This window comes from Lissotriton vulgaris, chromosome 4_1 (genome assembly GCF_964263255.1).
Source record: "Lissotriton vulgaris chromosome 4_1, aLisVul1.2, whole genome shotgun sequence".
NCBI classification, from domain to species: domain Eukaryota; kingdom Metazoa; phylum Chordata; class Amphibia; order Caudata; family Salamandridae; genus Lissotriton; species Lissotriton vulgaris.
In genome coordinates this window covers 2,049,873,794-2,049,892,527 of record NC_141691.1, presented here as the reverse complement: position 1 = coordinate 2,049,892,527, position 18,734 = coordinate 2,049,873,794, and the positions used below count along the sequence as shown (strand labels likewise).

General features: G+C 48.9%; 1 protein-coding gene across 2 annotated transcripts in view; it reads right to left on the bottom strand.

Annotated features, from left to right (window-relative positions):
* Positions 1 to 18,734, bottom strand: part of MROH1 (maestro heat like repeat family member 1) — a 2,204,128-nt gene that overhangs the window by 629,668 nt on the left and 1,555,726 nt on the right. For both annotated transcript variants that reach the window (XM_086966435.1, XM_086966436.1), the window contains exon 29: positions 12,065 to 12,200. In XM_086966435.1, coding sequence (XP_086822561.1) covers positions 12,065 to 12,200 — 136 coding nt within the window. The remainder of the gene's footprint in view (positions 1 to 12,064; positions 12,201 to 18,734) is intronic.

Below are 18,734 nucleotides of genomic sequence, written 5' to 3'. Positions count from 1 at the left end.
AGACGGGACCTTCAAAGTCTCTTCCCTTTGCAGTGGTCCTCCTCCACGGTGCCTTACTTGGGCATTTTGCTTGCTCCCACCCTGCCTGCCATGGTCGCAGCTAACTATTCCTCTCTAGGCAAAAAGATAAAGGAGGAACTCGGCCGATGGAACAAGGGCCTACTCTCGTGGCTGGGCCGTATTGCGGCGGTGAAGATGACGATACTGCCCCAGATCCTGTATCTTTTCCGCGCTCTACCTCTTCAGCCCCCCGTGGGCTGGATACGGCAGGCGCAGGCAGACATCTCCCGCTTTGTGTGGCAAGGCCGTAAGCCTCGGATGAAGCGGGTCCTCTCCATGCTTGCCCCGGAGGCGGGAGGTCTCGGGGTCCCGGACCTCCGGAAGTACTTTCAGGCGGCGCAGCTCCGGTACCTGGTGGAGTGGAGCCGGTGGGAATCGGACAAACACTGGCTCTTTCAAGACCAGGCAGTTGCGGGCCGTACCCTCCAGGAGGTCCCGTTCCTACGGCGCGTTCACCGCCCGCCTAATCTCTACGCCTCCTTTATCACCCGGGTCCCGCTAAGAGTGTGGGACGCGGTGTGTGAGCTTCGGGAGCTCACCACTTTTCCATCGCCGTTCACTCCCATTGCTGGCAACCCGGACTTCACTCCGGGTCTGGAGCCGGGGGCCTTTTCCCACTGGGTGAGTGCGGGATGTAGAGCGCTTTTCCAGATCTACGGGCCGGAGGGCGTGCTCCCCTTCCAGCAGCTCCGACAGGAGTTTGGCCTGACGGAGGGGGACAGACTGCGCTACATGCAAGTCCGCCACTGGGCTCTTCAACCCTCAGTGCGTGACGTCGCCGCCCGTACGATTACGCCCTATGAGCGATGGTTGGTGACCCGGGCCTCGGACGCCAAACTCATCACTGATTTGTATAAATTTCTCCAACCCCCGCCGTTTCACTACCATAACCCAGGGAGAGAGCGCTGGCACAGGGAACTGGGCAGGACCCTGAGCCACAAGGAATGGGACAAGATTGCGTATCGGGCGAGGCACTCTGCGTACCACACTGGGCTGACGGAAACCTTCACTAAAGTGTCCACCTATTGGTACTACACCCCGGAGCGGCTCTACGAGATGCGCAAACTAGGCGATAAGGGTTGTTGGCGCGGCTGCGGACAGGAGGGCACCCTCACGCACATTCTCTGGGAGTGCCCGGTGCTGTCGGCCTACTGGAAGGAAGTCTTAGATGAGGTGGATAGGCGTTTTGAGATTGAGCTCCCGCGCTTCCCCGCGTATGTCTTGCTTGGCCTCCCCAATGACTTGATGTACCCGCTGAAATCCCGCAGGGGCAGGCAGATTGCGATTGCGCTAGGCTCAGCCGTTCAGAACATACTTGTCCTTTGGCGCACCCCCACTGCCCCCTCTATCACTGGTTGGTTGCATAGGCTCTGGCAGGTACTGGGTATGGAGAAGATATCGCTAACAGTGGCTGGGAATATTGACCAGTTTGAGGAGCTCTGGCATCCCTTTTTGGCACTGCTGTCCACGGAATTTCGCGAGCTAACGTGCCCACGGTACTTGCGCCTCCTTAGGCTGACACCGCCGGCGCCAGCGGCGGAGTGATTGTGCGGATTGGGGACCGGGGGCTGGGGGTGGGAAGTGGGGTTATATGCTTCTAATGCTGCTTTTCGGACGGGGATGTTGGGGTGTTGTTTTCTTTTCTTTCCTCCTTGCTTTTCTTTCTTCTCCTTTTCTGGGGTCGAGGGGCGGGTGGTGTGGTATGCTTCTCTTTTGCTGTGTCGCAGAGTGCTATTCTGGCTTGGCCTTGCCTAGGGAGTGGGGGCCTACGGGGGGTTGTTTACAGTGACTTACTGCCTTATGTTTTTTGCCTTGTTACCCTCTGGGGCACCCTGCCTCCCTCTTCTTCTTCTGACTCGCTGCAACGTTTTGCCTCTTGTATTGTATGATTGCCTGACCTCCTGCTCCCCTCCCCGTGTTTTTTATGCCTTAATAAAATACTTTAAACCTAAAAGTTATTATAAAGTTAAGAAGATTAAAAAGCTGATGCTTTCAATTAAAAAGGACGGGTTAGGACACTGCAGTCTATTTTTGCTTCAATTTGTCTCTTCGTATAGTCCACATCTATTTTAAAAACTTAGCAAGTGCAATAACCATACTATCGGAGCAGTCAGTTCTAACAATCCTGAGTGCCTCAGTACCGCTATGGATGCCTTTTTGTAAACATATAGGTTTAATCCATTTATGACGTGTAGCTTTATAAACTGGACATATGAACATAACATGTGCTAAGGTTTCTGATTGGGCTGGACAGAACGGACACTGATGGTGATCTTTACTACTTGACCATTTACTTGTAAATGTGTTAATAGGGAGAGTTCCTACCCTATATTGGAGAAATAGCTTTCTATCATTGGGGATGGCAAAAGGGTCCCAATATCGCTCATATTCAGGGATATGTTTAAGATCCAGAAAAGCCCTGGTTAGTGATGCATCCGTGTGAGTTTGAAATTCCCTTTGGGTAATATTAGTCCAATACATCTCTTTAAGAGCCTTTCGTGATGGGAAGATGTTTTCTGATGGATTGTCCCAAAGTTGCTCAATTCCCAGGGCTTTATATTGCGACTTTACCTGTTTAAACCATGGTATTTCCCCCCTGTGTCCATATTTCTGGTTTCAAGGAGTGCCAAGGCGTAGTGTGTTAGTTCAGGCGTAACCCAAAGCCTCCTCGAGTATGCCATTGATCGAAAACTCGCTATGTCCTTGATTTTCTGACATCCCAAATCCATGTACAACGGTATTAATGGAGTTGATTTGGGAAGTTTTGTTATGCACCGCAAAAATTTGTTTTGTGCATTAGTCAGAGCCAGGAACCTCTGAATGGCCGAGTCCGCAGGAGCGTGGAACAAAAGAGCGCCATCAAAGGGAAGGTCCACCAGCTGTTCCCAAATGTTCTCCGGGAACACACTGTCCCGAAGCCTGGCATGTCGACGAAGCGCGACCAAAGAAGCCATGGCACGACCAAGCACCTCTGAAATGTTCAGAGCGGAGCAAAGAATAAACGTTGCCAACTCCCGGCCATCCAACACATGGTGCCGCAGATCAATCCATGTTTCTAGAAAATTGGTGAACTCAATATACCCTTGTAGGCTTGGGCAATAAATCATTAAAAGTGAAGGATATCGGAGGAGCCAAGATGGTGGACGGGACGGATGTGTAGGCTCCCGGCTCCGCAAGCCGTCCGATCCCGCATCGATATCCTGACATTTATCCTCGCCTACACCGCGTTAAAACGGAGACATAAACGCGCTCATGCCACTCGCGTTCCTCTGAGGTCTCTGCCTGCTGTTTTGACGGAGAACTCGCACCGTTTGCCGACCTCCGATGCTGCCCCTGGAACCTGTGCCGATCGCCGCGGCTGGACGCTGCTGGACGTAGTCGGTGGGACGAGCTGGGGAGGTGCCGATGTCGAAGGGAGTGCGGCCGATTGCGGAGGTGGACGGAGTTGACCCTTTCCATTGTGGTGAGACTCCCTTTTGGGACGAAGTGTTTACTTACGAGGCGGGAGCCCTTCTTGCAACGCTTCCCTCTGCTACGCTGCTTGCAGGCTGAGCAGACTCCATCTTGGAGCGCCTTCTCAGCCGTGGACCACCCGCATCAACAGGAGGCGAGGGGGCTCTCACTTTGCGCCGCCCCCGGACTATGAGCCGCTCTTCCTTCGGTGGCTCGAACTGCTGTTTTTCTCGATAGCGATGTCGCCCCCCTCCCTCCATTGTGGGCTCATTGAAGGGTTGGTAATGGCGCCTGCCTTTCAGAACGAGAAGGTAGCTCCTCCCCTATCCCCAGTACGCGCTGTCCTGCCTGTCCTCGAGCTGGAGGCTGATCCGAGGGCGCCGCTGCACAGTGCGGACCGGCTGACATTGCAGAGGGACCTGACTTGTGGCGACATCCTGGCTGCCCTTGCCGACTTAAGGGCAACATGGCGGCGAAACACCCGAGAGCTGGGGCGGAAGATTGAGGAAGCTACATCTGACATAGGGCGACCGCGGCTGACTGGCCCCCTGCTGCCTCTAATTACTCCTGAAGTGGATGCAATGTTGCAACATGAGAGTACAGAGGAGCGACATGTCCCTGGCTACAATGTTGGGTGTTTACTTATCGATGAGGCTACAGTTACAAAGTCTCCCTCCACTTCGAGAACTGGGACTTCGCCTACGCAATCACCACTATGGCTCCGCTTATCGACTTCCCAGTTGCTGACCCCCCTCGCTGCTTTTGCCTCCGGAGCCTCTTTTCTACATTGGTGGAGTGTGTGTCATCCTGCGATAGAAGGGGCGTTCGTCATTTTGGACACTGAACTTGCTGGTGACTGGGGGCACTCATTTCCTCCTCCTCTGCTTCTTCTTTGTCGAGAGCGGCCATCTTGCTCCTTTGTTCTGCCTGAGGTGTGCTCTCAGCGGTGGCCATGCTTGGAGGGATCTCGACGTTCAGGCCAGGGCTGATGGTGTTCCTCTCGTTGGTTTTGCTTGATCGGCTGGCGGTGACCCGGACTGGAACGCTTTCTGATATATTGGATGCGTTGTATGTGATGCTCTTCCCCACTTAAGGTTGCAGTTGCCATGTCCTGTTGTTTACTCTTGTTGATGGGGTGGCGGTTTTGTGTGGGCTGGGGGGTCTGGGTGTGAATGATTCTGGCTCTCCTTTGGTGCTATGTCTTCCAAATTAATTGCTGCATATGGCGTAGGAGATATTTTAAGGCTGCAGAGTCCGGGAGGCCTGGTATTTGGTGGGCTCTTCCCCACCTTCCCCCTTTTCATGGGAGTCATAGATTAGTCTATTCTTTTCTTACTCCCTATATTTCAAGTGTTATAATACTTCCTCTCTCTTTTTCTCTTCTTTCTTTCCTTGTTCTATATTTTGGGTTTATTGGGCGACAGACACACTGCTGGGGGGGGGGGGGGGGGGGGGGGGGGGGGGGGGTAGGCCGTAGCCTCTGCATGCGTGTAGGGTGGGGGGATGGGTTTTTCGTTTCCTCATTTCAGTTTCTATGGTGCCTTTTATTTTCTTCGTTTTTCGTCTCTTTTTCTTTATTCTTTCTTGGGTCCGTGTCTGGGACATATGAGGGTGGGTGGCGGTGGACACTGGGTGTGATGTTAGGTCTGATACTCCTGTTGTAGAAACTTTGAGCCGCCATCCCGCCGGGGGGGACTTGATTTTTGGGTAATTAGATTACTCAATACAATTGTTGTTACTGTCACGTCACGCCTGCACGGACTCCATTTTCTTAGTCTGCTGTTTATGTAAACTTAAAATGTCGGACCTTAATAGCTGCAACAAAAATATAAAACAAACCTTCACTGTTCCTGGACACAGTACTATGATGATATACAGTCTAACTATTACATGTCTGCTTCACGTAATAATGTGCTACTGTGTCGCCGTATTGCATGCTTTGGTGCTTCAAGTATATTCGTGGCCGGCCTGACGGTTGTGGGACCGTATTTGTTCTCTTATTGATGCACAATAAAGGTTTCCAAAAATTTTAAAAAAATAAATAAAAGTGAAGGATGTCAACAAGGGATTGCACTTTTATACTGACAAAGTTTTTAGTTTCAAACTATTTGTGACTCAGTCAAATACAATCAAACTCCTAGGTGTCCAGCTGGACAACCGAAATACATGCAGTTAGCAAAGCACAACGAAAACAAAGCACACGAAAAATCCTAGTCGTATAAAATGAATTTATCTGATTTTGATCAACACAGGCACCCTTCTGAGAACCAGCAGACATAAGGGACTCCGCCGAGTCCCACAAGCAAGCAGTGGCCCTAGCCAAACACTCACAGAGTGTTAAGGGCCCGTAGAGCCGCACTGGTAGAGGCGAACATATTAAGCCCCCAGGAGTTATGTTAAAAATATTTCTTGAGCGCACGATCACCAACGGTTTCTTGGCGCTAAGCGGACACACATGCAAACAGACACAGAGGATACTCTAATTGAAAGCCTGAGCAAACAACCAAGATTTAAGAGATTTCCTAAAAGAGAAGTAGGAAGTGGAAAGACGAAGATCCAGAGGGATGGAATTCCAAAATTGTGGGGCTAAGGATGGAAATCTGAGACTGCCATGTTTTTTACGTTTAAATGGACAGGGACTCAAAAGGTCCATATTGGATGACCGTAACTCACGAATAGGAACAGAACGCTGTATTTTGGTTGAGATGAAAGCCGGACCCTGATTGAGAAGGGCCTTGAAGGTAATACAACCAAGTTTGAAAAGGCAACGTTGAATCACGGGAGCCAATGAAGGCTCTTAAGTAATGGTTGGACATGGAGAGATTTAGGCTGGCCGTAAACAAGCCTAGCAGCTTGGTTCTGCACCAATTGAAGCTTTCGTGATTAGTATGCTGGGATTCCTATGTATAAAGAATTGGCATAGTCGATACGCGACACGACAAGGGCCAAAATGACTTGAATCAAAGCCTCGGTTGTTAAGAATCTACTTATTTTACGAATTCTTCGCAAATGGAAGAAACTAGCAGAGACCGCAGAATTTATCTGGGCTTTCATGGTAAGGTCACTGCTAATGAGGATACCTAGACTTTTAACCGAGCTGGCAGGGAAAGGTGGGCAACGCAGTGATTGAGGCCAACAATTGGAATTCCAAGGGTTGGCCAGACCCCCAGTAAAAACCAGCTCAGTCTTGTCAGGATTCAGTTTAAGATGGTTTGCATTCATCCAATTACTGATGAAAGTCATGGTAGCTTGAAAATTCTCCATAGAGGCGGGTGAGGAATCAATATTGAAAACCAGCCGGAGGTCATCGGCGTCATTAAAAGTGATGACATCCATGTTGCGTAAGGCAAGAATTAAATGAAGGATATACAGATTAAAGAGAAGAGGAGAGAGGGATGACCCCTGAGGAACCCCACAAGTCACTCTTCTCTTCACAGATGTAAAATTGGCAAGGCACCGCTTAACAGCGGTTACTAAGAAAGGATGCTATCCACTTTAGTGGGGGGCCCTGGACCCCGGCGCTCTAGACGCGGTTGACCAAGAGATGGTGGTAGACGGTGTTGAAAGCCGCCGAGAGATCCAGGAGCACCAAAGCCTGCGTGATGTTCTGATCCGCTCCCTTCTTTAGTTCGTCAAGAGCCGCCAGGACAACAGACTCAGTGGAATGTTTGGGCCTAAAGCCTGCTTGATGTGAGTCAAGATAATGAGAATGCTCTATGAAAGAGCTCAAACAATCTGCGCTATGGGCCTCTAAAACTTTTCCCAAATAGGGTAGTAATGATATGGGGCGGAAGTTCCTAGGAATTAGTGGATTGGAACCAATTTTCTTCAAAACGGGGACAACCTCTGCACTCTTAAAGAGATTAGGGGCAATGCCAGCAGTGAAGGAGTTGTTGAGGAGCGATAAAGGGGGTTTAGGATAGCGGAGGAAAATATCCCGAGTGATATGAGGAGGGCAGCTGTCAGTAGGAGAGCCAGAGCGAAGCCTGTGAAGAAGAGAGAAAAGGAACTCCTGGGTGATAGGGGGGAATTGATCGAAATGGTGGAGGTTAATGTGTGGGCAACAAGGAACAGATGAGACATCAGCTTTAGGAATGCTGGCTTTAATGATTGCAATTTTATCAAAAAAATAGGAGTTAAGGGAATCACAGAGAAGTTGAGAGGGAATGGGCTTTGGTGTGACATGGTCAGGTTTGACCAGTTCATCAACAACAGAGAAAATGTCCTTGGGCTTTGTTGGTTGAGTCAAGGATTTTTAATGAAAAATAATCAGTTTTAGACTTAAGGATAATATTCTTATAATCTTTGAGGGCTAATGTGAAGATAGCCTTATTTTCTGGGCAATAGACTAGTCTCCATTTGCGCTCAAGCTGGCGCAGGGCTAATTTCTTTCCCTTTAGAATGTCAGAGAACCATCGCTGAGCATCATGGGGCCTTTTGTGCTTGATTCTCTTCAGTGGTGCTAGTCAGTCTCTGGCTGAATCCAACCAGGCATTGATGTGTTCCGCCTGGGTATGAGGAGATATCAGATGGGCAGAAAGTATAGGGGTTCTGGGCAAAGAAGTGGCTAGAAGAGAGCAAAATGCTGTTATATCTACCCGGTTCCAATTTCTAGCCATATTGGGTTCTGAGGGGGAGGGGGGGGGGGGGGGGGGGCTTTGATGGGGGAAAAGCAAGGGATCGTAAAGGAGATACTGTAATGATCTGATCATGGGCAAGGGAGAATTTGTAAGTTGGACAGCTCAAGATTGGATGTCCAAACCTGATCGAGGATGTGACATTTAATATGTGTGGCTACCTTGATATGCTGGATGTAGTTCATACTTGTGAGAAGATCAGTGAATTCAGCCGAACAGAGGCTTTCCCACGGGTCATGTGGCCAATAGTTAAAGTCACCGATGATCAGTACTCTGGCGTGGTTTATGGCCAGGTCGGCATTTACATTGCCAAATGACGGAGGGAAAGAGGGCATAAGAAGAGGGGGTCTGTAGAAAAGTGCACAAATGAAATAGGAAGAGGTAGATTCAAAAATGAGAAGGAGGCTATCAACAGAAGGAATACCTACAATAGTCAGAGAAGTGAATTTATGTGCCTGAGAAATTATGGCCGCCACCCCACCACCAACTTTATTCTCCGTCCTGTTAGTCTGGAGGATGTAGTACTTGTCAGGTATAGCTGCTAAGATGTCGGGGCTGGATTCAGCTGTTAGCCAGGTTTCTGATAATAAAAGCATATCTGGTTTACTGGCACCTAAGAGATAAAAAAATCTCAAATTGATGTCTGACCATGGAGTTTAGGGAGCGGGCCTCCCGTGATGGGGGTCACAACAGTGGCAGCAGTGAAGGAAAGGCATTCTGCAAAAGAGGGCCCCTAGTAGAGGGGTGGAGAGAAAGACACACTGGATCACACAGCGCCGGATGGTGGTGGGGCAGAAGGTGTTGGGGCACCGGGCCCCTCTTGGCGAGGCGGCCCCAACCCCCCAAAAGAGAAGAACGGAGCGAACCTTTGAAGGGAAGCAGCAGCTCCCTACCACCAAAGCCCTGATGGAGGACCTCCAGAAGATGATCCCCAGGGAAATGGGCAGCCGTATCACCCATGCGCAAAATTCCCACAGCCGTGGAAACAGCGTGAGCGAAGGCAGCACCGCGGTGGAGAAAGCAGCTCCTCTGTAGGCGACAGCTGCAAACTATTGCGGGCGTCTTCCAAGCCAACTGGAGGAAGTAAAGGCCAGGTCTTGAAAGAAGGAAGAGGAACAGAGGACTGGGGAACCTGCGGTGCCTCAGTCGAAGACCGTGGTCGCGGTGACGGCGAGGAGCCGTCCTTAGACGACGTCAAGGAAAAAGCTACAACGCGGCGGCTCGTCTCCGGCGAGGACGAAACCAGCAAGTGCCACACCTCTGGAGAAGAGGAGGCGCCCGAAGACGAGTCAATGACCCGATGCCGGCCTGGCGACGTAGAGTCTGCAGCCAGAGGCAGGTCAGCATCACCCGGTGCCGGAACGACCTCCGCCACAGCGCACGGCGCAGGGGACCGAGGCTGGGTGATAGCCGTGGTGGCGATGGAATGGCGCCAGAAAGGCGTCGACTCGACCTCGGACGAGGCAGCCGCCTGCGTGGAGGGGCGAGAGGGGACCGGGAAGGGACGAGGGGTCCCCTGCCAGCCTCGTCCCACAAAGTGACGAGCGGGGCCCTCCGCCAGCCCCTGTGGTGCCGCTCGGTCCAGCAGCCGGTGGCGCCTAAAGGGCGTCATCACGGACAAGGCTGCCGCCTGCCCAGAGGGCTGAGGGGGACACGCCCGAGCCCGGGCAACCTCCTGCGACACCTCAGGGACCATAGTGGGGGTTTGCAGCAAGGCAGAGGCGCCGTGGTCCAACAGAGGGAACCCTGAAGGGCCGCACCCCGACAACACCACATCCTTCGAACCTGGATCCAAACCCGTCGGTGCAGGGGCCACCGGCGACGCTGCAGAAGGCTCCGCACACGGCAAAGGATCCACAGACGTCCCAGGAGGAGAAGGAGAAGCCAACGAGGTCTGCAAGGTCGCCGCATATGTCTCCATCTTGGCTCTAGTCTCCCCCACACTGGGAAACAGTGGATAGGGGGACGACATGCGGGGCCGCACCACCCGCGGAGAGCCCGTCGACGACAGGCCTAGAACCAGCCCTCAGGGACAAACTGTGACACTTACCGACAGGTGAGCAGCGCTCTTGCAGTCTGGGAGACGGACGATGTCGAAGATGGAGGCAGCGGTTCTTGAAACTCTCCATGGGGGACGGACGCGGCGCCGCCGCCGACCTGGACATGCGTGCCGAAAGGAGTTTCTTCCGGCGCTCCCGCTGGGACTTCGGCTTCATCTGCTGACACGCCTCACAGTCTGTGGTATCGTGGTGCTCCCCATACATCACGTGCAGATGGGGTGAGGGTCCGTAGCCGACATCTGGCGCACACAAGACGAGCAAGTCATAATGCCCAAAGGCATTCGCACACTGTTCCCACAACACGCCGTAAGTGAAAAGGGAAAGGCCCAAAACGGGCCAGGAGCACGATCCAGATCCGCGTTGCACAAGAAAAAGGAATGAACTGGCGTAGGCGCTGGGGTCAGACTTATGTGACCTCGCTGACGTCATATACACAGACGTCAGGGCAGATTTGCATGGTGCCATCTCCCCGGTGTGCAGGGATGCTGTGGCAACATTTTCTGGATCCAGTCTCACGCCTGGGGATAATTCTACGTTAAGGAATTTGCGGCAAGTAGTCTCTATCAGATATGGAGGCCCAGTACACGTAGGTATTGCTAACTCTGTGCCACCGGAAACTTCAGCAGTTTCGTTTTTATTTAAATGTCTTTATCGGCATATCAACATACATATTACACTGTAAGATTAACATCATCAGGCACAAGAAGAGAGAAAAGAAAAAAGGGGAGAGAAAGGGGAAAAAGAATTCTTGTAAATACATTATGATGAAGAGAAAAACAGCATGCAGAGTATGACATGTTACATATTAGAATTTCGGACAGCATTCACACTTTCCACATTTAACAGAGCTGCTTTAATGCATGGGGCCCAGGCCCCGGTGCAGCACCAATTTACTTAAACATATAGTCGTACAGTATTGGTGTTGGGTGCTAGTATTACTCCATTGGCATTACAGGTGGGGTGGAAGCTTGTTTACGCATAAAGTATAGAAATGGATCCCAGATGTCTTTTGGGTGGGACTGGAGAGGCATCATACCCCAGAAGTGGGCCAGCTGGCCCTGACATTAAGCAGCACCTCTCAGCAATGTCGACACCGAGGGAACCACCCTTCCACCCCAGTTCCTGGCCAGATTGTGCTTCGCTAATATTAAAAGCATTGCAATGAGATGGCGAGAGGTAGATGACACAACCCTCCCATATCTAAGGAAGCAGAACAGGGGAGTAAAGGGAAGTGGATGACCGATAATTTCCTGGAAGTTACAGTGCACCATGCACCAGTAGTTCATGATTAAGGAGCATTCCCAAGCCAGGTGCAAAAACTAGGCCTGGGAGCAGAACATCGCAAGCACTTAACCTCCTCACGCAGTCCTATGCGCTTAAGATGTGAGGGAGTGCGGTACCGCCTAGGTAAGAACTTATAGTGTACAAGGCACAGCGGGTAGTTGGGAGAAAGGGCAGCGGTTTGGCACAGCAGTATGACCACTGTTCATCAGTCACAGGAGGGTTCATGTCCTGGCTCCATCAAGCCTGAGCAGCAGGGACACACACCAGTGCTTTATCTTGCAAAATAAAGATAACAGTCAGAGCAAATGCAGAGTACTCACCAGCACATGAATTGCTGTATAGTTTCAGACCAATCATGCACAGAATGAAAATATGTTAATACTTGAAATCCAAAACACACCAATGATCCTATTGTTCACGGTTTATGTTTTAATTAATCCAAGCAATGCTGGAAGATGATACCTGGAGAGGGTGGCTACGGAAGAGGGCTCACTAGAGGTTGAGTAAACATTTGCAACCAGATAGTCCTGAACCAAGGAGTGAATGTTAGGATAATAGAAGCCTCCATACCTTCGTAACGTAGCTGAATATAAAGAAGATAGTAGAGGCAGTCCACAGTTCGTTTGCGAATGTTGGGATGCGAATCAGAACACCTGGAAGACAGGCGCCCAATCAAAAGGCCCAGGTTATAGAATGGCATCACAGTCTGTGTAAAAAAATAAAATAAAAAAAATGAAATGTTAATACAGTGAAGCAGATGTCTAACATCTTTGCATTACTCATAAGGCAGGAGTATGCATGCACAATGTACTATTCATATTAAACTGTGGAACGTTATGACTTCAAGCTGTACCAAAGCTCAAGTGACCAGCCTATGTTTAGCATAGCTAAATATTAATGAGCATTCCTTAACTTCTCTCATTTCTGAATGTAATAAATGCACTGGAAATGGAATTCTATATCAGTATTTTAGGCAGCAGACAAGCAGCTGTATTTTGAAGTGATCGCAGCTTCAGTTGTAGTCGTTTCTGGATCCCCAAATAGAGTGCGTTGCAATAGTCTATCCTAGGTAGTACTAATGCTAGAATACCATATTTTGCATTTCCAGGGGAAAGTATGGAAACACTTCCGTTAGCACTTTAAGGAGATGGAAGCAGGAGGATGTGACCTGGTTGATATGATCAGAGAAGCAAAGCTGTCCATCAAACAACACCCCCACTTTCTGAACCAGACAAGGAAGAGGGCTAATGTTGAAGGGCCACCAAGACGTATCCCAGAAGGAAGTATCAGAGCCGAATAAGATAGCATCCATCTTTTCAGAGTTTAACATAAGCAATTGTTTTGCATCCATATACTTTTAGTCATGCAGTTTCTATGTTTACTGGCTACTTAATCAACATCTGATTAAATAACACCACTATTTGTGCGTCGTCTGCATATGTCATAGCAAAGCAGTAATACTCAAAGTAGAAAAGTGTTTCTTTTGGACATTGTTAGCCCCCACTTTTGCCTGGAAAAATATGCAATTTTGACCAGAAGTGCACTGGATCCCTTGCCAACTAGGTCCCCTGTGACAGACGGTCTTCCCCAAAACTGTACTTTTCGTTTACCAATGGGCACAACTTCAGTAATTCGTTTAAGTCCCTAGTAAAGGGTAAACCTGATACCTAGGGCACTGGCACTGAAGAGGGACCCCCAAGGTTAGCAGCATGAATAGCGCCACTCAAAGGTCCCCTCACCAAGGCCATGCACACTGCCATGCAGACAGCGTGCCTTGGTGCAGAAAAATCGAAGAGTCAACATGGCACACATCCCTGTGCGTTATGCCCACAGAGACTCCATGGGATATAGGCAAGACACCCCTATGGCAGGCCCTACAGCCCTAAAGGCAGGGTGCACTAAATATCCCGTGAGGAAATATCTGCATGAGCAGATATGCCACAACAACATCTGTATCAATCCTTGGATATTGTATGTGGGCAGGGAAGCCATAGAGAGTACATGGGCTGGATCCCTCATCAGTACAAGGTCTCCAACTCCATGATGGCTTCATGGCTTCACTGTATTATGGAATGTTTGGTACCAAACACCTCATCTTATTAAATCTGCACTGATTCCTTACTGTGGTCACCAACTGGTCTAAGCCAGCCTGTCACAACTAGACAGAGTTCTGACCTCATGGGATGAGGGCCAGCACCCCCAGAGGTCGAGAGCAAAGCCTAACCTGGGCAGAGGTGTTCATACCTTCCCATGGTCAAAGAGCCATCTGCAGCGGGAAGCTTTAAAAGCCTTTCTGCCCTTGAAACAAGACCCTAGCCTCTCCTGATAGAAGAGCAGCCCCCCTCCTGTCCTCACCCCCGTTTGGTAGGAAGACAAGCAGGAAAACCCATCCACACTTCAGGTGCAGGAGGCTAGGTGAAACACATTTACAGTGCCTACCATCTTAAAGATGGTGGGCCTTTTCCAATCAGGGCTAGGCTATGTCGCTCTCCCACGAGAGATGGGCATGACATTGGGGTGTAGACACGCCAGGTGAGGGGCCCATTGGCTACTACCCGTCAATCCCTTGTAAACACCCCTAAATTTAGCATTTAGTGGGCCAGGCCCAGGCCCTAAACTTAGATTCCACAAACACAAGAAGAAGAAAAACGAAGAAACACTGATTGAACAAGAACTGCAGACTTCGTGGTGGACTTTAGGCACAAACTCCTGCCTGCTGCCACAGAACTCGACAATCGCCATCCTCCAGCTTGTCTCGTCACTGGGTGGCCTCCACAAACCCTGGATGGTCATCAACACTTTGTAAGTGGCCAAAGAACTCCCTCGAGATAAAGGTACTATCTGCCAGTCCGGTCCAGCGTCATCTAGCACCTCAGCTAAACTGACGTCTCCAAGTTCCAGTGAACGTTACACCTGCTCTGTAGGGTCAGCTCAGCCTCTGCACCAGGTTTTGAGGCATCTGGATCCACTGGAGCTGCAAGGCACTAATATCCTGTTTACTGGACCCCTTGTGGCAAAAATCTAAACAACGAAGTCCAGGCGGGCTCCAACTTTACAGCGAGCCAGCACCAGATGATGGACTTCAGGACTCTAGAAGACCCACCTCAGGAGTGGCCCAGCATCTCCAGAATCGTCGTTCCAAAGTGCCAGCCCCTGACCGTGAATCGTCGCTCCAAAGAGCCAGCCCCTGACCGTGAGGTTCATCTTGATGCACCCTTATGTATTGTACAAAAACAAAGTGGAATCCACTTGGACAGTTTGAGATGGTCCCTACTGTGGTGGGGAACACTCAGTGTTGTTTAAATACCCCTCACACACCAACAGGCCCCTTGGTGTCATGCTTCATCATAGGGGTCTTCGCACCCCTCTCCGGGATGCAGCGTGCTGCGACCGACGACTACGTGGAAGCAATTTCTATTGGACTATGTGTGAACGCACAAAGAGGTTGATGTACTTAACTATACACTCACAACCTCTGACTGCACCCCTTTTAACAATACCAGCCAGGGGCTTAATAAAATTTTTATTTTTCTACCCCACGAGCCAGGTATTTTTGAACTTTCACTCACTTTAAACTCACCACTCACATACGTCCTTTTACCCCACACGCATTCACACATAGTCCAATAGAATGTGCTCCCACGTAGTCGTCGGTCGCAGCACGCCGCATCCCAAACATCTCAGATTAATAAGCCCGCACTGATGCCAGTGCTGGATTTATTCATAAATGCACTCATAGGGCACCTCAGAAGTGTGCCCCCTGAAATCCTAAGCACTCAAAGAGAAACACCCTGTCTTAGTTGTTTTAGGTACGATATCCTACCGTATGGACACAGAAAATTGAATACTTTGGAAGTCTATAGAACTGTAAACTCCCAAAATCAAATAAAATAAAAACTAAAGCAGGGCAGTGCTAAGTAGACAAGTAGACAGAATGAATAAAACAAGATAATAACACCAAGTGAGAAAATATGTCAGAATATAAACAATAAAATTTATTACCTCCCGAACGGGTTACAATCTAAAAGAATGATTAAAAACTCTGCACCATCACGAAGGCATCGACAACCACGACAGCACTGAGGAGCAGGGAGGCCGAATCTGTAAACACAGAGCCAATAAATTGGGGTTTCTAAATTTACGAAGAATCCTCAGAAGCGACAATCCACAAGAGTCGTACAATTATCAGTGATAGCCTGAGTAAATATCAGGTGTTGATATTATTCTTTGGTGGCCCCTCCGTGCACCTAGAACATACGTACATCCTTACAGAAGCTTGAGCGAGAATAAATCCGCTGAAGATAAAAACTAGTTTGCCGGATGAAAAGAATTGACATATTCATCCTACATTTTCAACAGATATCAAATTGTTGTGAACGTCCTGAGGAAGGTGTGAAGATTATTTTAAGCACCGAAACGCTGCGTCGACTGTGTTCACTTGCTTGTACATGATTGTTTTTATGAACTGTCCACCTTTGGGTGGCCTATAGTGGTTTTTAATCATTCTTTTAGATTGTAACCCGTTCGGGAGGTAATACATTTTATTGTTTATATTGTGACATATTTTCTCACTTGGTGTTATTATCTTGTTTTATTCATTCTGTCTACTTGTCTACTTAGCACTGCCCTGCTTTAGTTTTTATTTTATTTGATTTTGGGAGTTTACAGTTCTATAGACTTCCAAAGTATTCAATTTTCTGTGTCCATACGGTAGGATATCGTACCTAAAACAACTAAGACAGGGTGTTTCTCTTTGAGTGCTCAAGTTCCCCCACCTTGTCATATGTAACAGGGGTACCTCCAATTTTTTGTAACCCCCTGAAATCCTACCAACCCACTAGTGTGTGCCTGACTGGTCTACACCCGACTGCCATCTCTAGATGGGTGTGACACCCTGAGGTGGGAGCCTTTTGCTCTCATGGATCAGAATCAAAGCCTGCTCTTGGTGGAGGTGGTTCACACCTACCCCCAAGCAGGAACATCATAGAATGGCGGCACCACCGGTTCAGAAATACGTTCTTCAATGATTCTGAGAAAGAGTCCTTCGTGGGTTGACCCCTATCGGATTCCACATCAATGCCTTCAGCCTCTGCATGACTACCCCCTCCACCAACCACAACGGCACTGGTAAGCTGACTTCAAACGCCAAAAGACGGCCCTGCACCCGGAAACCCCTGCTCCTGGAACCCTTAGGAAGAACAACAGAGGGTGTCTCGATGCTCCAGCACATCCTAACTTAACTGTGCAGCTTTAGGTTTCCATTGATCGGCCTCCTGGCCTAAGCCTGCAGCCTTTTTACAAGTTGGAGATTCCCCATTGGTTTGCATTGGGCGCTCAACGCTGTGTTGGCACTCTGCACCCAGCACCCCCACCCAACCCCCCAGTGCCACAGGAGTTGTAAGTTTGGTGCTGCCTTGTGGCCCCCCTGTGCTTATCGTAATCCCCAAAAAATGGGTTCCAAAACTGTGTAACTCATGTGCAAGTAGTACCTCTTTGATTGCCCCTTTCTCCATTGGATAACACTGGCAGCAGGTCCAGAGATTTATTTCTGCACCCGGCAGTTTGTCACCAGCCTGAAACTTATCTGGTAATGATGCTTTATCCAGAAACTCAATATTGTAGATTGTTTACTTACCTACATAGTGACGATTGTGTTTCCTCCCATAGGATAACATTGTATTGATTGAAAAATGTAGTGTCCCCTTTTTTTATTGAAAAACTGTGAAAGGCATCATGGTAGCCAAGCGAGATATAGCGCAAAAATGGGGGGCGGCGGATGCACCAACATTGGCGCAATGGTGCAGGAATATGGATATGCTTCTAGTGGTTGAACGAGCAGTGTATAAAATGAGAGCTAACCCTCGCAAGTGGAATAAGATCTGGATGCCCTGGAATGGTTACAGGGGAGACTAAACGAACATCTCGTCTCGGTATTAGTAATTCCGCCAACCCGATGGCAGACCCTATTCCTAAGTACGCGGTGCTTGCGACTACACCCGGCGCAACATGTAATTTTAGGTGTGTTTACTTAAACACTCGTTCAATGACCAGACATCAGACGGACATATTCCTGCTATTAAGAGATACAAAACCAGATATGCTGCTACTGACTGAAACATGGCTCACCCCAGACTCTCTACCGGACATTCTAGCTGCTTTACCAGCTGATTATTACATCTTATCAGCAATACGTCCAGCAGGGAAAACTGGGGGAGGAGTGGCCATTATTATCAGTAAAAAACATCAACTCAGGCAACTGCCATCCTTACCTTTGCCCAATACAGAAAATATAGTTGCCAAACTAGACACTGCCAATGGAACACTTGTATTGGTACTACTGTATCGTCCACCTCATACAATGGCCACAATTCCCTCTATTTTAGCAGAGCAACTTGCTCTGTTAGCTACAGACCATTCTAAATTACTCCTGGCTGGAGATTTGAATTTTTGGTTTGATAACACACTACTGGATGCTCAAGCAGCAGAGATGAAGGACCTTCTTAATGATATTCATTTAACACAACATATCAATACCTCGATCATCAGAAGGGCCACAGTCTCGACCAAATCTGGTCTTCGAACCTACCAGTACACTCCATTGACATAAAACCTTGCAGCTGGTCTGACCATTTTAGCATAAACTTCTCATTCCAAATAGACAAAGTCACCCAATTCAAGCTGCAAATTAGCAGGACCACTCGGAAATGGAATTCTGTGGATATGCCAGCTTTTTTAAACTCTTTGAATACTTCCCTTCCCCCACAGAGTACTGATGTGGAGGTAGCAGACCTTAGGCTTAAAGAATGGCTAAACACAGCCATCAATGTCCATGCTCCCCCTATCTGCTTTGGTATCTCCAGAAGCATGGATGCTCATAAATGGTTTACACCGGAGCTAAAAAAATTAAAACTGGAAGTTAGACAACAGGAGAGAGTATGGCGATCTAACTATTGCCCACAAGCTAGAGCAGCCTACTGTCTAGCTAGGAAAGCATATCAAAAACTCTTACATAATCACAAGACTGTTTACTTCTCAACGAAAATTTTAAGTTCCACCAATAAGTCGAAAGAAATTTTCAGAATTGTGAATGAATTATGTAGTGACGATAGAACCTCCCCTCCGGTAGTCCCTACACAAACACTCTGCAATTCCCTAAATAACTTTTTTAGCGAAAAGATACTTGCGATTAAACAGAATATATCCAAACTCCCAGTTTGCGCCCCTTTGGGATGACAGCTCT